The sequence below is a fragment of the Lycorma delicatula genome, chromosome 11 (assembly GCF_047948215.1).
Source record: "Lycorma delicatula isolate Av1 chromosome 11, ASM4794821v1, whole genome shotgun sequence".
Taxonomy (NCBI): domain Eukaryota; kingdom Metazoa; phylum Arthropoda; class Insecta; order Hemiptera; family Fulgoridae; genus Lycorma; species Lycorma delicatula.
In genome coordinates this window covers 882,176-908,161 of record NC_134465.1, presented here as the reverse complement: position 1 = coordinate 908,161, position 25,986 = coordinate 882,176, and the positions used below count along the sequence as shown (strand labels likewise).

General features: G+C 29.4%; 1 protein-coding gene across 2 annotated transcripts; it reads left to right on the top strand.

Annotated features, from left to right (window-relative positions):
- Positions 1-1,204: 1,204 nt before the first annotated feature.
- On the top strand, positions 1,205-23,428 carry LOC142332398 (AN1-type zinc finger protein 2A). Of its 2 annotated transcripts, XM_075378828.1 has the most exons (7): positions 1,205-1,515; positions 1,665-1,707; positions 2,790-2,973; positions 9,306-9,460; positions 13,680-13,758; positions 14,966-15,102; positions 19,354-23,428. In XM_075378828.1, exons 1-7 carry the CDS (start codon positions 1,461-1,463, stop codon positions 19,358-19,360), a joined length of 660 nt encoding a protein of 219 aa, XP_075234943.1. In that variant the 5' UTR covers positions 1,205-1,460; the 3' UTR covers positions 19,361-23,428. The 2 variants fall into 2 exon arrangements, with proteins under 2 accessions (XP_075234943.1, XP_075234942.1); XM_075378827.1 differs by having other exon boundaries at positions 1,206-1,515; positions 14,966-23,428.
- The last annotated feature ends 2,558 nt before the right edge of the window (positions 23,429-25,986 follow it).

Below are 25,986 nucleotides of genomic sequence, written 5' to 3'. Positions count from 1 at the left end.
ACACATACTAGCAGGTTACCCGTCACGGCCTCGCCCACGCGATACTTGAATTTTAAACATATTTATTATAAACATAATTTAAAAATCACTGGGCTAGGTGTATTCTACAGAGTTTGTCAACACGTGGCCTTAAGGTTGACAAGCCAACGCACAAATTATCTTCAAGATGTACCAGTCTATTCCTGCGTTTAGATTTCACTATTTTAATTGTAAAAAATTCGCTGTGAACTTCACAGCGCAATCACATCTTCACAGTGTGAAGATGTTTCGTTTAATTAGGAAATTTGGTTCAAAGGTGAAAGGGGTTGAATTGAAGGCTCGCTAACCGTGACTAGCGAGCGTAGGTTAAGTTTGGTTACAGTATAATTTTTCTACAAATATCCTCTGATTTGGAAGAAAAAATTGAAAAAAAGTTGCTGTCTGATTCCGAAAAATTACCCAATAATTTGTTCCTATAGAGCTTTAGTATTGCATTACTGTTTTGGGAGTTTGGATATTTATTATTTTTTAACCGATAACGGGAATGCATAGTTCACTATATTTTAATAGTTAATTCGCTAATTGTTGAAATGAAAACTGTAAAATAATCGGATTATTATTTTTAAGCAAAATCATAATTTTGATAAATTTCTAAATGATATTTGAACAGTTAGATTTAAATTAAAATTTGAATGCACAAAAATATACGCGGTATTTATTTTTATATCATTAGTAAACTTAAAGATGATTTTAAGGTATAGAATATGTCCTGAATATAAAAATTTATATTCGCGAATGTGATAAAAATACGTTACATGTGATAAACATAGTTGTTATAATAAATCTAGTATTATCATTTTTTAAAGTTATAATGCAATGATCCTAAATTTTCGTTATATTATAGAATTAAATGTAAATACTCTTAGACGGCCAAAATTAAAGCCAACTTTTCAACAAATTGCGTTAAAGCGAACTTAATTGACATTTATTTATCGTATTTGTATTATGACGAATGTAAACATGAAGTTGTGCAATTACGTGATATTCGTTTAGAACTTTCAAGAAATATGAATCATGAAATAAGAGAAAATAAAAAATATATTGAAGTCATTATTTATTTATTCCATTTACTTATTATCGGGAGAAACAATTTGAATGATGGCTGGTGTAAACATTTAATTATTTTTTCACACCGTTCAAAATTTTATGAGAATAATCTTCAGTTATAAACCAAACATTTGAATAGGTAAAAGAGTTTTGATGTCCGTAGTAGAGGGGACGTCATTCATATAAATATTGCTTCGACTAGTGTAGTTAGTATACGGTAGTTTTTCAGTTAGAACACATACAGGAAATTCGTGTTGTAGAAGGACAGCTTAATATCGTAATTTGCTGTGTACGTCCGGGAATGACATTTTAATTTTTATTTCTTTTATCTGTTTTGTTTTAATTTCTCTGTAGCTTAAAGTGTTAAAAAAAGGATGGAATTTCCAGATTTAGGAAAACATTGTTCTGAGCCTTCATGTAAACAGCTGGGTAACTAACCTTACTATTTTGCTTAGTAATTTTTTAATTCATATTTTATGTTACAGAAAATTTTTTGATATCTTTATAATTATTATGTATTTAGTGTTGAATAGTTATTGAAATTACTTTATAATAGCTATTTTTTTTTTATGTTTCAGATTTCCTGCCAGTGAAGTGTGATGCCTGTGAGAATATTTACTGGTGAGTACAAATTCTGCTTTCGTTATTATTTATAAACCTAATCTACCCATAAAAACGAATGTTTTAAGTAGTAAGTTTATTAAAAAACACATACACAATTGGTCTCATTGGTTATTTTTATGCAGTGTTGAAAAGTAACAAGTCATGTTTGATAAAATGACATCAGTTTTTGATTCGTACCCCTTACCACATACGAATATTTTTTTAAACAGCATGACAAAATATATATTACTTAAAAATGTTAAACTATTTTTAAAATATTGCAACTCCTAACAAAGAACCTTGAAACTAATTGCTAGCCACCATCAGTGAAGTTGTCCATGAACTGTTAATGTTGCCAATCTATAAAAAAATCGTGGAACTTCTTAAATTCTATAATCAAATAATATATTTTATGTTGTGTTTATACAATAAGTGTAATTGTTTTATTTTTCAACTGTTTTGGGATCCTTGTTTTCACATGTTCTTTGTGGTACTAATGTATTAACGGGGGCCACTTGATTTTTGTAGTTTTCAGTTTACATTTTGTATTTTAATTATTGTATTTAGTTTTAATATCACCTTTGTTATTATTTTATATATAATTTCAATATTTAATCTTAGTTTGATTTGGTTAGCAAGTGAGATTAAGTTTGTTATTGTAGGTTGACTTGCAGAATATATTCCTGAGATATGCCAGTTTCATCATAGAACATGTTTATATTGTGATATTTTTGCCCATGATCACTGTTAACATTTCATAAATTATTAATTTTTAATGATGAATTAAACCATATTTTAATATAACTTTGAAAGTTGCTGTTGTCATCATCAATAATTCAGAAGTGTTTTTACATGAATTTGTAAAATATTGCACTAAGTTATATTTGGTTTGATTCACCATTAAAAATTATAGTATGTGTAACTCTTATGTGTAATACTAAATTAATTATTTTTGTTTAGGGAAAAAATTATGCATATGCATTGATATTTTGCAATATTATCTTTATCGTTTTTAGTACATAATTATGCTTATATAATTAATTTAGAAAGTAAATATTAATTAATTTTAGATTTATTTATTCTGTTTTCCTTTTTTTTAGCCATGAGCATATGAAATATGCAAGTCATAATTGTGAATCATTATATAAGAAAAATGTACAAGTTCCAGTATGCCCCTTATGTAACATTCCTATTCCATTTGCTAGAGGACAGCCACCCGATGTAGCAGTATCTGCTCACATTGACACACAATGCCAATCAGATCCAGCTAAGGATAGACGAAAGGTTTGTTATTTTTATATTTATTTACTTTTATATGACATTTTGTTACATTTTAGAAAAATTGTTGTTATGAGGCAGGTTATAATATTTAAAATTAATCTTTTTTTCATTTATGTTTGTATCTATCACTCCCATGTGCAATAGCAATTACTGCTTTATATGTATGATAATGTACTGTAAGCTATCACTTGTCTGGCGCCATGACTTGCTAAATATAAGCAATTTTGTTGAGTCTCTGAAGTTTTATAATGATTACATCATTTGTAATGCTTCACAAAATTATGCAGTTCAGAGAAAGAAAATATTTCAATCTATGTTATCATATTACTCTATACATACAATACAGTTTTATACTTCATTTTTATAATATCATTAATTTTAATTTACCTTGTATTTTTGTGCCAATCGTGTTTTAACCTTTTCAGATCATGTAGCCTTGGAACTGGTTATGTGCGGTGTCAGTTTTAAAACGCTGTTAAAAAATCATTTTATATGGGATCTAAGTCAGTTATTTTTTTTTTGTATTCACAAAGGAATCTTTTATTAGACAATTGGAACAACGTTTATACGATGTTAAATGTTTTATTTAGACTAGAAAGAATATGACCATTTTTTTCTCAGAAATGTGCTTGTGTGTGTGTGTAACTTGTGTATTATAATTGCTATGAGGATAAATCTCTGTAATATACTGTAGTTTTTTGAAATTATTTTCACAAGAGGGTAGCATAAGACTATGAAGGGAGGCAATCAGATACCAACATATTTTCGCAGAGCGCTAATCAACCGCAGATCATTGTGATGGGAAAAGGTTAAAAATAAGTGATTCTGTCATGAAAAATAATCTGGGAAAACCCTTAAGAAGCTCTGAAAAAAAAAATTAGCAACGTATATATAAACTTAAAATAAGATAACCCTGAAACTGCAGTCCAAGACATTGCTCGGAAAGCAAGTAGTGCGCAACATTCGTTAGCGGAAGAACAATTTTAGTATTATAAACACAAAATTTATGGTAAACATGTTAGCCCCAAAAAGGCTCAAAAAATGTTAAAATGATTGAAAAGTTGAACTATTTTACTAAAACTGCTATGAAAAAAAGTTCATTTGTTTTATTTCAATAATAGGCTTCTTAAATTGAACAAAATATTAAATGCCGTAAATACTCATTCAGAACTGCCAAATCTTTCTAGAAGTACATTCATTGTTGTAATGTGTTAAAATCAATGCATTTTCATTTCATGTTCAGAAAAAATAATTCTTTATTGATTGAATGCAAAAATATTATTTCATGACTTAGGAATATTTAAGAGAAATAAAGTGATTTTGTGAAGAGGGTAAGACTATTATGTAGATGAAACTTGAGTTAATGCAGGACTTGTACAGGAAAGGATATGGTTAGCTAATGAAATACAGAGCACAAAAGATGCTTTTATAAAAGGTTAGTCAACTAGGGTGCAAGAAGGATTGTACCAAATAAAATTACATTAGAATCATAATAATGTTATGTTTTTGTTTGCTGCACACTTTCGTGAAACAAAATAAAGGTAGTGTATTTAATAAAATTTAATTTTAATTTAACAGTACAGGGGAATAATATGACTCTTAAAAGGATTAATTTCAGTAAGAAATTATACATACATATATATATACACACTCTTAAGTAATTTTATTATGCTTGATTTCCTAAACAAAGCTATATTTTTTAAATATTTATTTAATTTATCTATATTTTAATTTCTTTTAAATTTTATTTCGGCTAAGATTCCAAATCGAAATTCATGCACTTGTATTTACTTTTTAAATTTGTATACTTTAAAAGAACAAAAGCATTACTTTTTTGTAAATTATATAAATTTTGTACCCTAGTTATGTTAATTTAGTTTTTAATTTGCATTGATTTTCTGTAGTTTTCTATTAAAGTTATAAACAAGTGTCTTACAAGAAAAGTAAAAATTTCCAGAATTTGTTCTACAAGTGAAGATAAATAAAAAAAGTTAACAATGTGAAATTAAATAAACACAATCTAGGATTGATTTTTAAGTTTTTCCTTGTAAAAATTTCACCCCTATTTCAACTTAATGGGCAAAATTATGCCTCCTGAAATTCTTAGAATTTTAATTAAGCATTGAAGTTGATGGTTTCACATGATTTTTAGCCTGAAAGATTGATTAAAACAGATTGATTATGATTAATGATTAAAATATAATTAGTCATAATTTTTAGGACATTATACAGTTTATAAAAGGTGTTGAAAACGGGCCTCCTCAACATCAATACAACACTGTACACATTTCAGTTTCTTTTCAAACACTTTAACCAGTTAATGTGCTGGAATATCTCTTATATATGCATTATTAGAGAATTTTTTAATTCCTCAATTGAGCATGGTCTGTTGCGATAAACTGCTTGTTTCACTGCCCATCAATGAAAAGCTATTTTGTAATAGTCATTGACCTTTTAGTTGTATGTGCAATGGTGCCATCTTGTTGGAACCAATCGTGATTTTTTTCCACTTCTTTTAACTAACTAATGAAGTTTGTTAAAACAACACAATAACAATCACTATTAACTGTATTTTGAAAAATGATTGGACCCACAATGCGTGTTCTACTCACCCAGACTAATTTTTGCTTGGTGTAAAGATTGTTCGTAATTCAACTTGAATTCATGGGAGTTAGTTGTCAACCATATTCATGTATTTTGTGAATTAATATACCCTTCCAGATGAAACCATGCTTCATCTATAAAAAACATAATGTCGAGATACCTGCAGAATTTTGGTCAATAAAACATTTAAACCATTGACAATAATTTAGTCTTTTAGCATGATCTGTAGGTTTCAGTTCTTGAACACACATTATTTTGTAGGGGAAAAGTTACAGTTCTTTTTCTTACAGCTTTATGTGCGGTAGCAAATCCTATATTTTTCTGCTGTGCTTAACATACAACTATTCCTATCTTAAGCATAGATTTTGATGGACTTTCGGACATAGCATCAGAAATATCAAGCAGCTTCTGTTCATTTAGTTAGGAAATCTTCCACTTCAATCAGTGTCATCAACAGAGCCTGTTGCCTGAAACTTTTCGAAAAGAGTTTGAACTCCATTGTGGTGAAGGAAGAGGAGTATTCGGAAACTTATCAGAAGTGCTTCACTAAAGTAGTCACATTCACGAAAGATGTGTTCAATGAGAAAAATGCATTCCTCTGCTGAAACAACCATTATATTTCTCACAACTATTCTGATAAACGAAACAAAGCACATTCAGTCGCAACTCAAAAAAAGAATATATCATAATTTTAAAGTATACTGCAAGCTACTTTCTGAAATACTGTAGTAAAATACAAAATTAGTGTCTCGTTATATCATTTAAAGTTTGAAATCAATAACATCATTAAATTTCCAGCATCAAGTAAAATTTTGGAACAAAGTTTATAGAGAATTTAATTTTGAAAAAATCTATGAAATGTCAACTGTAAGAGTTGAATAAATTTGACTTCTATTAAAAATAAAACTAACTTAAAATTGCAGAATATACTGTTTTATTGTTTTAAATCAAAACAATAATTACAAGATTAGAAAATATCTGAAGGTAAAATCATTTATTAAAAATAAATATTATGAAAACATGATATTTAACATGCCATAGCGGGTAGGAAATTACCAATGTTTGATCCAATTATTGTACTTGTTAGATCCACAAGATGAAGTATTTTAAATTTAATGTCATTGCCTTTTAAAAATAAAGATTAATTATATTAAAATATGTAAAAAATAAATTTTTATTGTAAATGAATATGATTACATTATTTAACACAGCTAAGATGGTTTGCCTATTATCTAGCATGGATACCAATACAGACATCTTCAGACTAATGTCATGTGATTTAGATGTAAATGATGTGATTTAGATGTCATGTGATGTAAATGTAATTTTATTGTCAAAAAAAAAAATCTATAATTTAATCGTAAAAAAAAAAATGCAAAACCAATTTGATATTAAAAGTAATGAATACTATGTTTATGTTTCTATTTAACACGGCTTAGGTAGTTCAGCTATTATAAAATTTTGATACAAATATCAACCTCTTCAGATGGAAAGATGTTATTTAGTAAATTAACCTGACATTCTCCATTAAATATTAACATGAATTTTTGTAAAATATGTAAAAATAAATGTGTAACAAATTCGTTTTGTAATAAAATGAATGAATGTTGTGAAAATTTTATTTTAATACATTTTAGATGCTTAATGGAAAATCGATGTTCAATAAACACATCCACCTCCTCAGACCAATGAGATATGATATAGAATATTTAACATTGATAAATATGAGTTATCTTAAAGTTAATAAAGATTTATTAGTTTTAGTGTGAAAATGGAATACATTCACCTGAAATATATTGAAAATTATATATATATCATCAGAATTACTGATGTTGAATACAAATATCAATCTATTCAACCCGGAATATGTCTTAATAAATTAAATGACATCTATTAAAGATCAATATGGTGTATTGTAACATACATATAAAAAAAAATTTGTTTGATCACATATTGAATGAATATAATGAAAACTAACGGCGTAGATGTTGGTGATTACCAATGTTCAATACAGTTATCAATCTGATCAGACATAAAACATGAGATAATTTAAATTTACTGACATTGTATATCGATGATAAATAGGAGTATTCTTAAAGTATGTAAAAGTTGATTAGTTTAATATAAAACTATGAATAACCTGAAAATGTATGTATTTAACAATTCATATATACTAAGGGATTCAATATTGTTCGTATTCAAGCTGAAAGACGTGTTTTATTAAATAAAATCACATGTTTACTAAACTAAATCACATGTTAGTACTGCTGAGTTATAAAATAAATCTTAATTTATTTTTTAAAAACTATTTCTAAATAATGAGTTTTCATTTGTTAATATTTTTAACATATTGAGATTTAGATAATACTATTAAATTATGTAATTTTAATTTTTAATAATTTATTTTGTTTGTAAATATTTTCCAAATTGAAATGATTCTTGTTTTTGCCTAAAATTACTATATATTATTTTTCTCTCACATTTCATTCTGTTAATAAATGTCAACAACATTTAAATTAATGTAATATTTCTTAAACCCTTCATTAAATTCGTTATTTAGATTTTCTCTCAATTAAGTTCTATTATAAATTTTGTCTTAAAATTTCATCTTAATGATAATTTAATGAAATTATTGTATGTCAAACTAAAAAATTGTGTTTGCGATACTAATTTTTTGTATTTTATAATAATATATTTTCTCAAAAAGAGATACATTTCTGTTTTATTCAAATTTTAAGGTCAAAAACATATTAAATCATAAAGTTTAACCTTTAAGTTCCAAGCATTTCAGTGTACACTTTTCCATACCAAGATATAGTTGGAAGCTTTTTCCTTTTTATATTCTTTAGCATTTGTAAGTATCTTTCTCCTCGTGCAATAAAATTATCATTTATGTAAAAAGAAGTTGTTTACAGGAATCTCACGTCTGTCATGGGTATGTGCTTCACCTGTTCTGTTAAAGAAATTATTTTATTGGTTCTTTATATGTAACAATTATTAAAGGTGGTGCTGAACTAATATCTGCCTTTGAGAAATATTTGTCATTTATTTTAAAATATACACAATCTGTTTTTTTAGACAAAAAGACAGTTTTTTAAGACAAAACTATTTAAATTTTAGAAAAATTGTTATTTCAACAGGATATATTTTTAGTTTGTTGATTATTTTTTTATGTGTGTAGGCAATAATTAATTTTATCTTATATGCGTATTATGCCACAGTTACAGGAGCAAGAATACAGTTTAAAAATTTAATGATATTAATAGGAAGGTGGTAAAAAGAAGTATCATGTACTTTCATCATAATAAACATGGTTTTCACATATTTAAACACACATACTTTAAGGAAATGTAGTTCATGAGAAACTTGAGCAGTTATGTTGATTTGATTTCCGTAAAATAATTTAATGAAATTATGTAAACAATTTATTATTTATTTCATAACTATTTAATTTTTTTACGATAATCTAATAGATTATTATCATCCAAGTAATAAATTGAATCAAAACTATACATTCAACACTTTTGCAAGGCAGAATATAGATTTTAAATCATTAACCTGCATCTGGTATTTAAATACAAGTATCGAATAATTTTTTTTTATGTATCACATTTTTTAATGATCACATTGTACGTTTGTTATTTCATAGAGCACAACTTAAATAGCAGTCACTATAGAAAATGAGTTTGGCTGATTACTACAGTGTTTAGTTATTGGTAAATTTGTTTCAGACGTATACAAACAAATGCTCAATGAAAGGTTGTAAAGTCAAGGAGTTAATACCATGTATATGTAAGGAATGTAGATTAAATTTCTGTTTAAAACATAGACATACCACTGATCACTTATGCATTGGAAGTGAAAATGCACGACGTCAAAAATCATTGTAAGTGATTCTTCTTTTATATATTTTTATCTTTCATTTTTATATTGTTATTGTTGTTTTTTTGTATATACATTAATAATATCACTGTTTCACTGTATTTAATAATATAAACCTCTATTACTGTCTGTAATCTCTCAAAATTGGATTTCTTAATAAAATACTCAAAACAGTGTATACTATGAACAAGTGTAGAGAAAATATGTTGATAGAAGTAATTTGTGTATAATTTTTACAATAATAATAGAATCAAACTTATGTTTCTGACATGAAAATGGTATTTCCAAAGTTCAGATTACCAAAATTTTGGAGGATTGATGAACACAGTTGAAAGATATATATTTCTATTTTGGAATATGTTTAGAAAGTAAGGTTACATACATAAGCTGTAGTTCCAAGGGAAACTTTTTGTTTCAAAGTTTGTTTTGAAGAAAACAAGCTTAGATGGGATCAGCATCGTGTCTTAACGTGAAACCAACAATTCCTGATGCTGCCAAGTGTGAAGTGCTAGCCCTCATCCAATAACTCACATTTGCTAAGAATGAAAAGCCTGCTGACATTCACCGTGAAATTTTCCTATTTACAGCAATGTGGATGTCATGTGATAAAGTAAGAGTGGTGTGTTGTAAGATGATAGAGTAAACATCCACAACGAACAGAGAAACAGAAGAGCGTTGATTGTGACAGACAAGTTTGTTGACAAAGTTAATTCGTTTGCCATTTGACTATGGATAAACTTCATGTAATGAGTTCAGAAGTCGGTCAACCGAACGCTGTATGAAACTGAAACAAATTGAGTTCATTATGCTGGGAGTTTCTTGATTGTTATGACATCAAGGGTGAAGAATTCTTCAACTTTTTTGTGACTGAGGATGAAATCTGGGTGGCTCATACTGGAATTCAAAAGGCTGTTTATGCATATTGGTTCCCCATTGGCAAAAAAACTCAATACATACCAGTCTACAAAAGAATTCATGGCAACATTTTTCTGGGATCAAAAAGAAATTTTGCTTATCAATTTTTTGACTTCTTAGTCAATCCATAAATGTTGACCGATACTACAAGACCACCTGAAAGTTTCATCAGATCATCCAAAACAAAGAAGGCAGCTGACAAAGGGAGAGTGTTTGTTGCACAATAACACTTGGCCCCAAACTGGATGCAAAACAGACGATCTCTACAGTTTTGGTTGGGTTATTCTGAACTATCCTGCCCATAGTCTCGACCTGGCACCAAGAGACTACTTTCTTTTCATCCTTTTGAAAGACCATATGGTCAGAAAGAAAATGCTTTTCAATGATGAAGAGGTGTAGAATGCCGTGTGTGAATGGTCATAGGAGATGGTGGCAAGGGTGTGCGAGACAGAAATATGAAAGTTGATACTCTGGCTGACCAAATACTTGCAATTGAATGGCAGAAATGTAGAACAATTGTACGCTTGTGTAATACATCATATAAGTTTCATTAATAATTGTGCATTTTTCGATTTTTATAAAATGTAACATTTTTTGAACATGCCTAGTAATTATTAAATTCCTTTTTTACTTTTGCTGTTTCATGCAAAATAATAAATAGGGCTCACTAAAAGTAAATGGAAATGTTAATAGATTTTAAGTAGATAGCTTAAAAAATTGTTCATAATATTTATTGATTTCTTTATATAGAGAAATTGCTGTTACAAGTTCTCATCTAAATCTTGTTTCATTCTACTAATATATCTAACTCAAAAAGTTTTATCAGAGAACTGCCTTGCCTACCATTGAAATATCGTTTCATGAGTTTATTATAAAATTAGTTTTACATTCTTTGCCTTCATCATCTTTATGTATTATTCTGAAATTTTACATTACTCTTCCAAAAGGTATAATAGTATTTATTTAATTTATATATATTTTTTTGTCTTCAATCATTTGACTGGTTTGATGCAGCTTTCCAAGATTCCCTATCTACTGCCAGTCATTTCAGTTCAGTATACCCACTACATCCTAAATCCCTAAGAAATCTGTTTTACATATTGCAAACGTCGTTGCCTGCTTGCACAATTTTTCCTTCTACCTGCCCTTCCAATATTAAAGCGATTATTCCAGAATACCTTAATATGTGGTCTATAAGCCTGACTCTTCTTTTAACTGTATTTTTCCAAACGCTTTTTTTTTATCAATTTGCTGCAGCACCTCTTCATTTGTCACTTTATCCACCCATCTGATTTTTAACATTTTCCTGTAGCACTACATTTCTAAAGCTTCTAATCTTTTCTTCTCAGGTACTCCGATAGTCCAAGTTTCACTTTCATATAAAGCTACCTCCAAACATATACTTTCAAAAATCTTTTCGTGATGTTTAAATTAATTTTTGATGAAAACAAATTATATCTCTGACTGAAAACTCATTTTGCCTTGCTATTCGACATTTTATATCGCTCCTGCTTCGTCTATCTTTAATAATTCTACTTCCCAATTAACAAAATTCTTCTACCTCCATAATCTTTTCTATTCCTATTTTTACATTCAGTGGTCCATCTTCGTTATTTCTACTAATTTCATTACTTTTTTTTTGTACTTATTTATTTTCAAGCGGTAGTTCTTGCATAGAACTTCATCCATGCTATTCATTGTTTTACTCTGTTACTCTTTGTTTTAAATTTATTTTATTCTCAGCTAGAATTACGATATCATCAGCAAATCGTAGCATCTTTATCTTTTCACCTTGTACTGTTACTCCGGATCTAAATTGTTCTTTAACATCATTAACAGCTAGTTCTGTGTAAAGATTAAAAAGTAACGGTGATAGGGAACATCCTTGTCAGACTCCCTTTTTTATTATGGCTTCTTTTTTTTGTTCATCAATTATTATTGTTGCTGTTTGGTTCCTGTAAATGTTAGAAATTGTTCTATCTCGATATTTGAACCCTAATTTTTTTTTTAAATGCTGAACATTTTATTCTAGTCTACGTTATCAAATTCCTTTTCTAGGTCTATAAATGCCAAGTATGTTGGTTTGTTTTTCTTCCTTCCTTCTACTTAATCTTGTTTTTAATCTTCCTTCTACTATTAATCTGAGCGCCAAAATTGCTTCCCTTGTCCCTATACTTTTCCGGAAACCAAATTGGTCTTCTCCTAACACTTCTTCCACTTTCTTCTCAATTCTTCTGTACAGGATTCTAGTTAGGATTTTTTTATGCATAACTAGTTAAGCTAACTGTTCTGTATTCTTCACAATTATCTGCTCCTGCTTTCTTTGGCATCATGACTATAACACTCTTTTTGAAGTCTGATGGAACTTCTCCTTTTTCGTAAATATTACACACCAGTTTGCATAATCTATCAATCACTTCCTCACCTGCACTGTGCAGTAATAAGGTGATTTAAGAATTTCCTTTTTAATATTCTCCCTTCTTCTACATTTTCTACCTTATCTTTTTTACTCAGATATCTTGTGATGTCCTCCTCAAAAATCTTCTTTACCTCCTCTTCCTCAAGCTTTCTCTAAATTCCATAGATTCATCTGACATCTTTTCTTTAGGTTTTTAAACCCCAATCTACATTTCATTATCACTAAATTGTGGTCACTATCAATGTCTGCCCCAGGCTAAGCTTTGGAGTCGATGAGTTGATTTCTAAATCTTTGCTTAACCATGATATAATCTATCGGATACCTTGCCGTATCACCTGGCTTTTTCCATGTGTATATTCTTCTATTATGAGTTTTAAACTGGGTGTTGGCAATTACTAAATTATACTTTGTGCAAAACTATAAGTTGCTTCCTTCTTTCATTCGTTTTGCTCAGCCCGTATTCACCTACTATATTTCCTTCTTTGCCTTTTCCAATGCTTGCATTCCAATCTCCAACTATTATTACATTTTCATCCCCTTTTATGTGTTTAATTGCTTCATCAATTTATATATTATATTTATATATTAACAATATTAATAAACTCCTTATTTGTGAAAAGGATATACTGATTCCAGTTCCTGTTACCATTTTTTTTTTGTGATGGAATGAGATGAATTTTTTATAAGCATGTGAAAAAATGCCAAGCTTGAGCAGGATTCAAACCAATTCAACTTGTGGATGAAAGACAAGGACACTGTTACTTTGCACAGAAGTCAGCATATGGCTTGGGTTGTAAAATTTTGATTAATTAGATTTATTTACTAATCTTGGTTAATGTATATTGTTAAAACTTGCTTTGTTAACTTGCTATTGGTTTATTGTTAACAGAATGGCGGCTATGAACAGAAGGGAAAATACTAATGGAACTGTTAATTCATCAGCTATTACATCCATTCAGGGAACTTTGGTAAGTTTTAAAATAATTGTGTTAAATGCTTTGAAAAAAAGATATACTTCATGTTGCACATAGTTCATAAAAAAATATTAAAATCAACAGTCTTTCCATGTATTTTTCAGATGTTAGTATTATTTCATTTGATTAATTACTATGTTTTAATGATATATTCATTGCTTTCATGTTCTGTTCTTTTATTCTGTCATCACATCATACACGTTTCCAATATTTTTTTAATTATATTAGGTCTGTTTAAAAAATTCTGAGGCTAGTCCAATTAAATGAAAAATCTTCTGTTCAAGTGCTTCTAGAAAATTTTCTCACAGTTGTATCAAATATCTATTGTGATTGACTTGAATCTTTTCTGGATGGTGTTAAAATATATCTAGATTTCAAACACAAGGAGTGGGTAGCACCATTCTGCTGCTAACAGTTACCAAAGCTACATTATTGTCTTCCTTATAAAACAAACATGTAAACTTGCATGGCTATGTAATAATGCTCTTATTAATCCAGACAAAATAATATGTAAAGAAAAATAAGAGAAATATTTACTTAACATGATGCATTATCATAAATATTATTTTACTAATGCAAACCTATATGTTGTAATTGCATCTCAGATGGAATTTAAGCTGCTGCTCAAGAATAGAGAAATTACTAGAAATTTAGTTTGACATTTAAGAGGGATGTTGTGCTGTTTGCTGTTATACTTTCGTAGGCTGTGTATATATACTTGAAATGTTTTCATAGTACAGGAGTCATTTTCTATGGCACAAATTATTTGATAGGAAGGAACTAATTCCTGTATTTAAGACACTGATTGCAAAAAAAATAACTGCATTCGTTGTGTTGGTTAAATTTTCATTTGCCTTATCTTTATTGGTCTCTGTAAATATAGGTGTTTTCATTAGAAATAAAACTGTTTTGAACCCAGATCACATTCATTAACTCTACTTTTGTTTCTTATGGTTGCTTTTTGTGTAAATGTAAAGCCATAATCAATGTAATCATAGAGCTTTTAGAAAAAAGCTTCCTTTTTAGAAAAAAACCATCCATTTTCCTATTGAAGTTTATTAATATTCTACACATGTAAAAAATACATCCTTTTTTTTTTAAAAAAAAGAAGGTGAATTTTTAAAAATATCAATATTTTTACTTCTCTTAAGTATAGTTTTATATAATAATTTGTAATTGCATCACTGATTTTTATTTTCAGAGTGAAGATGAAGCACTTGCAAAAGCACTTCAGTTGTCAATGCAAGACACAAATGGTAGTTCATCTGAGCACGATCGTGCCTTAGCATGGGCTTTGTCACAGTCACAAAATGGAGAATCAGAATCACGATCTAGACGGTATCAAGATCGTTGTTTACTTTCCTAATTGTTATTATTGTTATCATAGGTTTTCATATCTTATATGCATATTTTAAATAAGTATTTATTTTTGAAGTATTTATAAAAGGAAGCAAGAAGTGAAGGGAATTTTAAATAAAATGTTAAAAATCTGCGCCATGGTTGCAGTTGAAATGGCTTTATAGAGACAGCTGTAGTAAAGCAATTTCCAAACTACATTTTATTACATTTTGTAAAGCAAGTTTTATTGCAACTGTCAATTTTATTATTCGTCATCATTTCATTACTTTATCAGGATTTATGGGTTCTAATTTTATTAATGTTATTTACCTTAGTTTTTCTATTACCTGTTTCATGAATTACTGTATTGACCCGAATATAAGACAACCTCACATATAAGATGACTCTGCGTTTTTAAGGGGTGTTTACTAGAAAAAATTAAATAGTCACATTTAAGACTGCTTTCACATATATTTAATCAAAACACATTGAAATTTCATCTACAAGTAAATAATAGACATACCTTAAACTAAAATTAAAAATCAACACTTCTATTTTAACATAAAATGTAATTAGGTATCATTCCCTCTCATCAACCTCATCCTTCTCCTCTCCCAGTTCATCTTCACGAGCAAGAATTGTACAGTGTTGCAAGCACAGTCTATTATGGCGCATAATTCATTTGTACCAGCCCAAGCTTGCCTTAAATTGAGCTACTGGAATACTTTAATTCACGTGCCACCTCCAGTGGTTTCATTCGAATCACTTTGTAACTTATTGGTAACTTTGAAACTATTGTAACTTTGAAACTTCGTTTTATTTCTCCTGCACATACAAAAACATATGTTTATCAATTACATCAGATTTCCCATTTACTGGTCCTGTAACTTTCACATCATCTTCTTGGACATCTTCATTTATGCTCTTTTTTTTGCAGAAAAACCAAAAGTTTTAAAACAGTTTACGATTGAATTTCGATATGTAGAGTTAACACTGTGTAAGGTTTCAATTTAGACATGGTTTTTTCGAGTTATAGAAGTAATAGTTTGATCACTTCACCTTAAAGAGGTACAATTTCAAGTAATTTTTTTGAGTAGAGCAGGTTTTCTCAAGGGAGACAAAAAAATTGCACTATCGTGGAATTTGACTTATCAAACTTTGTGTTATCAAGAGTCAACTGTACTATTATTTATGTAATTTTATATTTCAATAAAATATATTGGTGAAAACATTGCGCGGCCAAAACATTAGCTATACATAAGGTGCTACCCTGAATTCTTGGTGAATTGTCATGAAACTATAAGGTAGATGTTATCTTGAAGTAACTTTACTTTAGTTGTACAGCTTTTAGTTGAAGTGCACAGCCAGTCATGGAACTATAACAATGTTGTAAATTGTCATTTTTTTAAGACTGTTCTACCTTACCAGTGTTTTATTAACTACAGTTTTTTTTTTTTGAAATGGAGATTTTCTTGCAGATATTTCATTCTACATTAGGTTTTCCTTTTTATTTTGTTTTCTCCCATCCCTATTGCTATGTATAGTACTTTTGAGGTTGTTTTACGTTAATAAATAAGTTGTTTTTACATTTGTATTTACTTAGGGTGCTGTTATATTATTATTATTATTATTATTATGATGGTGAAAAATTCAAATATTTTGTTGTCAATCTCATAACAGAGTAATTTTTTTAAAATTCCCATTACTTTTTGATGTTTTTTTCTACAGTTCACACAGTTTATTTCAATAATTATTTTGTGATAATTGCCTTAATGTTACCATAGAATAATAAATTTAAATATCACCTCTTTATTAATATATTTACAAATAATTAGTAGTTTATTATTTTATTGTATACTATGTATTTATAAACGAATAATAGCAGTCACTGATGTTTTTAAAATATTTCTATTATCAACTGTGTCTAGCGATGTGTTGATATAGTAAAATGAATTGTCAAATCTTTATTGGTTTTTTTGTTACATTTTCTCATGGTTTTTAAATGCGATATTATTATTTATTTTAGGTACTTTAGATTTCAAGATTCAATTAGATTTACTGTTTCAAGTTAAGATAATTTATTTTGAATCTACCTTATTCTTTATATACCATTCATCATGTGTTCTATTTCTCAAAAATTAATATTAAAGTGACTTTTTGTGTTTAAAAATAATTAGACAGTAGATTTTACAAGTTTGTTTACAATTTCTTGAATTGAGGATGCAAATAGAATGAGAGTTTTTACTCATCTGATTTTTAAGTGAGCATCAGAAAATAAAGGAATTTCTAAAATGTTGAATTATTTTACTGATATAAAAAGATTGTGTAAGAATAGTTTACTTTGAGTTAAAAACTGAACAAGATAAAAAATTGATTATAAACACAATCTATTTCTATTTATGCATAATCATAATATTCATCGTAATGGCATCTTCTATGAATCATGATATGCAAAAATTACATGGTAGTGAAATATTAGGTATAGCCAAAATAATACATTCTGTGACGAGAAGTCAAAATTAAAAAAAAAATGATGGGAATTAATAATGTTAAAAACATAATTTTGTTAAAAAAATTCCTGCTTAATTCTCTGTTTGCTTATTTATGTAATTTTTAAAACAGAAATTTTTGGCACCTCAGAAATATTTGATTCATGTTAATAATGTTTGGCATTTATTTTCCTGTGAAAACTCCATAATAAATTAATAAATATGGTGATTTTGCTAATCAAGTATGATTTAGCCTCCTGGGCCCTGGCTAGTAGTTAACTCATTGTCGTAGATTAGTTTAACGCTGATTTTCTAAGTCGAAAGTTCTTAGGTTCAAATCCTAGTAAAAGTTAGTTGCTTTTATATGGAATTAAATACTAGATGATGGATACCAGTGTATATTGGTGGTTGGGGTTCAATTAACCTCAAATCTCAAGAATTTGGCCTGAGTGTACAAGACTTACACCTCATATACCTGTTATACACATCATCCTCATTTGATTGGACCATATTCGTAGGTTAATATTCACTTGTCCTAACAGATTATAACATACACATTAGAGAAAAAAAAACATGATTAAACATCGCTTAGATTTTTAAAGAATCATGGTAAAGATAACGTAAAAATTACAAAAACATTTATTAATCTTAGAATTTTTTTTAACCGTATTTTTATTGGACTATTAAAGACAAATTCTTATTTTCTTAATTAGCTTATAAAAACCTTCTTTAATAAAAAAAAGGAATTTCATGTCATATTTCCAAGAGTAAATTTTTTTAAGTTTATTTGGTGAATTAGAAAGAATAAACAATTTTCAGTCATTTTGTATTAGTTTTTTATTTTTACCAGTTCTGCCTAGCCTTCATTAATTTCCACAAAGTTTATTCAAGTGACAGCTACATCCTGCACATGAATTAATGTAAAATGAAAATATCACAATTAAATGATTTCCTTATATATTAGAAATGCTTATGAATTAAATCATTCTCCAATGCATTTATCACTATATAAAATATCATTGAAAATATTTAAAAATAGCATTTGGTCGAGATTAATTTTATACAAAAGGAACCAACCTCTTTTAAAACATATTAATCTGTAGATAGAATATACTTATTTTTTGATGTGCTATTATATATGTAGATAGCTACTGTATAATTCTTATAAATATGCTAATGGTTTATTCAGATTTTTCTACCCCATTTATATACTGATATCCAATTTTGAACGAAATTGTTTGATCTGTCTTTGTTCAGTTCATCACCACATAAAAAAAGTAAAAGTGGTTTGTTTAGATTCTTTTATTTTTATATTAGTTTACCCTGATTTAATGTAAAAAAAATAAAAAATACTCAGCGATTATTCCATTATTCTGTAGTACATATAATTTTTCATTTATGAAATGACTAAAAGCATGTGAAGTCTCAATTATATTAGTATAATCAGAAAATTAAATTAAATTACTCCATTTGTTGTCAGTAAGCCCGTCATGTATATCTATAGATAAGAGAAAACAGCCCATCTGGCTCAACAAGTCCTGGAAGTTTTGTTGATGTTTATACTGAACCAATTTCCAATCAAATATTAGCATAACATTTAACAATAAACATGAGAAAGTATGTACTGTTAAATGTTATTGTATTTTTTTGTTAAATGTTTGGTATTTTACTACCTTAAATAAATATAAGCTCTCATTTTTATGATGCATCAGGAATGTTTATATATGTTCATTTTTATTTTGTTTTTATTTTATTTTTTTAGGATTTAAACAAAATAAGATCCTACTTTAATTTCAGAAGTTTTATTTAGTAAAATGTTTGCTGATGTCCATGGAAGACTGGTAGCATCTCTCCCTTTCATCCAGAAGTTCTGTATTGAGCCCCATTCAAGCATTAGATTTTTTCTTGAGCAAGAAATTCATTATCGTTCATCAGCTGCTGCTAATAAGACATCAGTCTGTTGTGTAGAAGTAAATATGTAAATAAATGCCTATACAGAAAAAACATAAAATTTATTTAAGTTGTTTGTGAATTAAATTCAGTTTATTCAGTGACTGCTTTATTTATTCTGATGTAAGATTTAATATCATTATTATATTAATAATTTTTGTAAATCTGTGATTTCACTTTCTGCCTGTGTAATAACATAACTGCCACAATCACTGTGTTTATTTGAATTTGAAACATATATATTATATTTTTGCTATGATAGAATATTATCAAATTTTAACTTGCATGTTGGTATAACTGTGTATATATATATAACTGGTGTGGCACTGAGTTTCAGCACATTTAAATGTAAAATTATGTATAAACAAATTAAGTGAAATGAACAAAATTAATGACACTAACTTATTCAAAGGTTAAAATTTATTAAACAAACACATTTCTTAAATTTTGAAGATCAATTTACTTAAATGGCCACCGCCCTTTTCAGTGCATTCTGTGATACGGTCATGTACACTATACATCACTCCATGCAACATATCTAAACCAATGACTGAGATTTCCTGTTCGATGTTGTTTTTCAACTGCAGTAATGTTGTATTCTTGTAGTTGAAAACCCTTGGCTTGTAGCACATTCTTGTTCAAATCATAAGTCACGCTATTGCACTCCTAACTGCTGTAATTTGGCAAGCAAGAAATTGTTTAGCATATCAATATAATGTAAAGACATGACAGTTACAGTTGGGCTATTTTCTTCAAAGAAGAAAGGACCAAGTATGTTGAATGTAGATACATCTCACCTCAGTCACCTTTTCACTGTACAGTGGAACTTGGTGGGTTCTTCGAGGTTGCTCTTAGCCCAAAATGACAATTTTGTTTATTCACATGACCCTATAAATAAAAATGTGCCTATCCAACATAATCAAATTGTCCAACAAATCAGGATTTTGCATGCAGTACATGCTGAAATGAGTTGCAAAACTGCAATCTTGATAGTAAATCATTCGGTTCGAGTTTGTGCACAATCTATATTTTGTAAGGATAAAATCCTAAGTCTTAGTGCAATATTCTACGCACGCTTTTGTCTGACAAGTTTAATGATCTTGCATGGCGTCTTGCTGAACGCCGTGGACTTTGAATTATTGCCTGCCTAAGTCGCTCTGTTTTCTGGAGTTCTCATTGTTACTTTATAAACACTTAAAACACTACCAGTCATGTGGAATTTGCAACACCAATCTAAGGTAATATTGTATGAAGGCACTTTACCTAAAGGAGGTATGTTGAACTTACGTCGAAAGCTTTGTTGCACGGAAATAATAGACTTATTTTCAATTTATGCCATTGCAGCATAAACATATTGTTTCACGGGCCACATACTCATGACTGCTGAAACTTTAAATAACACTCCCTACAACAGAACAAACTGTTTCTCCCCAATCCATTCCTTTGGCACATGACAGCTCTCTATTTTTTGTCAGAACCCAGTGTCACACCTGTTTTATTTATATATATAAATAAATCATTATTTTTAAGTTATTTTACAGTAAGTTGTTATTTATTTTAATAGTTTTCTTCTACTTAATTCGTTAATTATTAATTTTTAATTATATAAGTGTACGTACTATAAATTAATTCAAATTGAACATGAAAATTTTATTTTAAAATGTAACATCCTATGAAATCTTAAATTCTCATATTTAATATTGTAAGAAGTAATCAGATATAAGTCCTTTTAAAAATTTTGTAATTTTATACTAATCTACGTCATAAATTATTTTTTAATTATGTATGGGAACATTTTAAAATAAAAATCATATCTGAAGTTACAGGCTTTTTGCTGTCTGATTTTCATAAAAATTACAAGTGTTGGTTCTTACCAACCCTTAGTACTCCCAGTAGTATTAAATTGAATTTTGAAAATCATTTCTTTTACCTATAAATCTGTAAGTATTATTACAGGAGTCCTTTGATTACTGTTCAACCAATCCTACCAGTCATATGACCAACAACGTCGCATTTTAAACATTGCAGTTTCGCTCTGCATATGTTAGCCATATGTCCCCTCTTTGCTACAGTTAAAACATTTAGCCGACCGTTCAGGCCACGATATACCCAGCTTCTTGACACTTATAACATCGCGGCAACTCTTTCCTCAGAACCACCGTACAAAGATCCTGATCCTTTCTTTTTCAACTATACTTGCAGGCATAGCCACCATTGCATTTTTGGTGGTACCATATGTAAGCTTCATGGAAGTGATTTTCATCCCTAAATCCTTATTACCATATCATCCCTAATGGATGAAAGTAACAACAACTCCAACACATCTTCTAAATCTTTAACATAAAGATGTACCAGTTTGTTTCGAGTCCCACTGCTAACATTGACTCCTGTTAGTTTCCTATTAGTTTCGTATTCTTCTGTACAGCTTCCACACCTTTTTTGGGTACCTTGACCCTTACATGAAGTGCTTCTCTCCCACCTTTATTCATGGAAATAATATCACCTATATTTTCCTTTTTAACTTTATCCGCATAAGAGATACCGTCAGCTTTCACCGCCATTGTGCTGGTTCCCTCCAAACTCACTTGCTTTTCACCCTTCTTTTCTGCCTTAGAGGTTGTTATTTCACCAAAATAAATAGTCAGTTTCTTTCCCAACCTTTTGTCTTAATATTCTAATAATCTTCTGCAACATAGCCCAAGATGGTTCCCCACTATCCCAAATTTGACTTCAGCTTTCAAGTTCAAATTTGTTTAAAGTCCTTTGTATGGCCTCCATAGGAGTCCTTTCACCATCTGCTGTTTAAACCACAACTGTATACAGCCTCCCCCCCCAGTCTTCCTCCTTTAATTCACCTAGCAGAATTTCAGTTTGACTCTTCTCAGTCACCACCTGTCGTCTACATAATTTATCCCTCTTAATTAAACCTCTGACAGATGACGCTCTCTCTGTCCATCAGTTTTTGCTCATATTCTGCCTTGGCATCCTTGGCCAAGTCCAAAACCATTACAATATCCTCTCTCATAACTGTGCCATGCCTTGGAGTGGTGGGGACCTAGGAAGACTTTTCCTAGGCCTAAACGCATCCTCACCCTCCACAGACCTGTTGTGTGCTTCTGCAGAGTATAGAGGTACTCTGCTAAAAAAACCCAAACTAGGTTAAAAAGTAAAAAAAATTTGTGTCAAAATCAATATTTTCACACTTAACTACTAAAGGTACAGGTACCTATACCCAAAACACTCAATATACACTCAGATATGTTCAAAGAACACCCCTGAAGCTTCAGGAAACTAATACAGAAATATACTCTAAATACAAAAAAAAAATTTCTCTAGTGCTTGAAATTTGTTGAATTACAAGGTAAACATCATGTGATCATGATATTGTAACGTGCCTAAAACAAAATAAAATTTCAACACAACAGAATAAAAGTTAATTAAAATAAGTAAGAAAAAGAAAAAGAAAACCTTATAATGTACAGCCTATGCAGAAATTTGGTGTGCGATGTCACTAACCTGTATCATACACACACAAAGTGCGTATAAGAGTAACATAAAAGGGAGATGTTAAGAAACACACTGCACACCAATATAATACTAAAAGTTATAACTATATTACTGAATATCTCAAGTCAACAAAATTAAGGAATTTTAAAGTTGTTTGTAATCTGATAACTGATTTTTATGTTATTTTGTGTGCTGATTTCAAATATGACCCACCATTTTTTTCTATAATGTAAGAATTTTTCACAATACTAAATGAAGAAAATGGAAAAATGAAATTGAATGAAGAAAATGAAAATGGAAAAAGAAAATATAGTAAAGGCATGTTGTATATTTATTCCTTGTAAAAAATTTTTATTAATAAAAAACTTACAGGACTTAAAGATTTTTATACATTTTCTTACCTCTATGAAGACTTGTACTGCCTTTTTCTTTTCCTTTCAACACTTTTCAGGCCACATTTTCTGTTTTAGTCAGCTTGTCTCTATGGATGCACAAACAGTAGTCTGAAAGTCATGTTCACATTCCACCTTCCCTGATATCTCCATTCCATTTCCTTTATATCTTGGTGAAATCTTTCATCCTGTTCACTTACAGCACCAAGATTTTCGGGGAAGTAATCAATATGAGAATGTAGAAAAAGTGTACCTTTAAGCTCATTGAACAACCCAAGTCTTGGAATTCATTAGTATGTTTTCCACTATACACTTATCCCAAATTTGACTTAAGCTTTCAAGTTCAAATTTGTAATTTGCGATCTTATTGTTCCCAAGAAATTTCTTTACTTTAAATGCTTTCCATGCTTCTTTTTCAATGTTCTCCATTTTGATTTGAAAGACATCTTTAAAAAGTTTATGAATATCTGGACCATTGAAAACATCTTCTTTCACTTAGGCTTCTGGGAGTTGTGGAAACTTATGGCATATCTATTTAAGATGTTAACTGCCATGCTGACTTGATTGGATTGGCATAGATAGGTTGAATAAAACTTGCTGCCAACCCGACCTAATGACAAGTACATCATTTGTAATGTTTCACTCTTGCTGCTAGGTGCTTCCTGCTAAACTGTACCAGCAAACGAATGAACCACTTTGTCAAATGAGATTCCAGACTAAGCAGAGAACGTATAACGTTATTGTGACAGTTGTAGATAGGTGAAAAACACATTACAAGAAGGCTAAGTTTAGCCGGTCTGGTCGGTCGGCACAAATATTTTACTAATTTATTGTTTTGTTTTAATATTGTATATAGCATAAAACTTATACTAGGAGTATAATAAAGTCATTTATGAAATATATACTAATTAATTACTTATGATTTTGTTACATGGTATACCATGTAACAAAAATATAAATAATAAAATACAAAAGTTTTTAAATAAACAATGTCATTTTTTATGTAAAAAAATTGTTTGTAATTTATTAGTAAGTAATAATACAACTGTGTATTCAAAGAGCTGTTTATTAATTAACTTCAAAGATTATAATTTGATTTTCAAAAGAATGTTAATATAATATATCAAATGAAAGGTAGAGACAAAGAAAAATTTACTTCAAAAACTTTATAAAAATTTACTTGTAGTGACAGTAGTAAAATTTGCTCCTGTTTACTTGTGAATGTTCTTAAAATAATCTCTGCAAAGATATAACAGCTTCTGAGGGAATTTTTTTTACTTGGATGCCTAACAGCCTCTTGTACTCACAGCTCTTTGGTAACAAATTTTGCGGTTCTTTGTTGCTCGCCTTTTATTTTTTCCTTTTCCAACGAAGTTTGCTGATTCAGCAAGGTAGTGGTGGCCATTTTCTCATACAAGATCCACAACTTCTTGTAAAGGTAGGAGTGAATACACAATTGTTTTCCCTGAATGTGGTAATAGTATAAACATGTTTTCTTCTACCATGAGCAATAGCGCCTTCAGCTTCCTTATATACCAGCCAAGCATTCACTACTACTATCCCAAGGAGCAGTTCTCCTCAGCTGCCTTGTGGTACCAGTCATTGATTTCCTGATTGCAGTACTGTAGGAAGACATTTGGTTGGATAAATCGATTGCTAATTTGGCTTTATTATACTCATTCACTATAAACGTTTTCGTGTAGGATCACTCTGACTTGTTTTTTCCCAGTGTCCACAAAATCTACAGAATGTTTAGTAGACTTGAGTTTTACTTTTCTCTTATCAAACCATTTTGTGTGCACTACCCCATTAGGGTATTCCAAACAGTTCATTTCTCCTGGCTTTACAGACTGTCTCTGAGGAATGATCTTTTCATGGGTAGCCATGCACGGTTGCTAGTTACTGTACCAACAAGATGGTTATTTCAGGCCAAAAGCATGTTAACTAAAGATGTGTAAAAATTGTCAATATACAGAACATGGCCCTTATCTAAATCATGAAACCATTAGATCCGTTACAACATGTCGCTAATAATGTCCACCCTTCATCAGTTTCTGTTCCCTTACCCATGTACTCTTCAACTTTGAAATTATAATCTGTGGTGTCATAGATCTTGAAGATCTTTTACCATATTGATGGGTTTTCTGTAGGAGGTATTGCTTGAAGATTAGACGATCTGTGAAGAGAATCATGCTCTCGTCTACAACCAGATCCTTACCAGGAATTCTCTTTGTTTTAAAATGTTGGTTGAGATGGGGAATAAGTGGCAAAAACTCAGCCAAACGGCCTTCTTGATCAACGTTTTTTTTTTTCTAAAAATTGCCAGAACCATAATAACAACTGAAATCTATTCCTGCTCATTACTTGGGGCGCCATCAAATTTCTGTGTAAAATGTTTTTTTACCAATAATCACTCAACCTGGACATTGGGACTAAGCCCATGTGTAAAATAAGGCCAAGAAAGTTTTTCATTTCTTTGATATTTGTTACTGCCATTTTCTAAGTCTGCTACTGCAATTTAATCTGATTTTTGCCAATTCTTGGGC

Bases quoted from the DNA above. Each gene is read 5' to 3' on its own strand.
- LOC142332398 (XM_075378827.1), top strand. From the start codon at position 1,461: ATGGAATTTCCAGATTTAGGAAAACATTGTTCTGAGCCTTCATGTAAA. The intron at 1,708-2,789 runs GTGAGTACAAAT...CCTTTTTTTTAG, and splicing joins GCCTGTGAGAATATTTACTG to CCATGAGCATATGAAATATG. The intron at 9,461-13,679 runs GTAAGTGATTCT...TATTGTTAACAG, and splicing joins GCACGACGTCAAAAATCATT to AATGGCGGCTATGAACAGAA.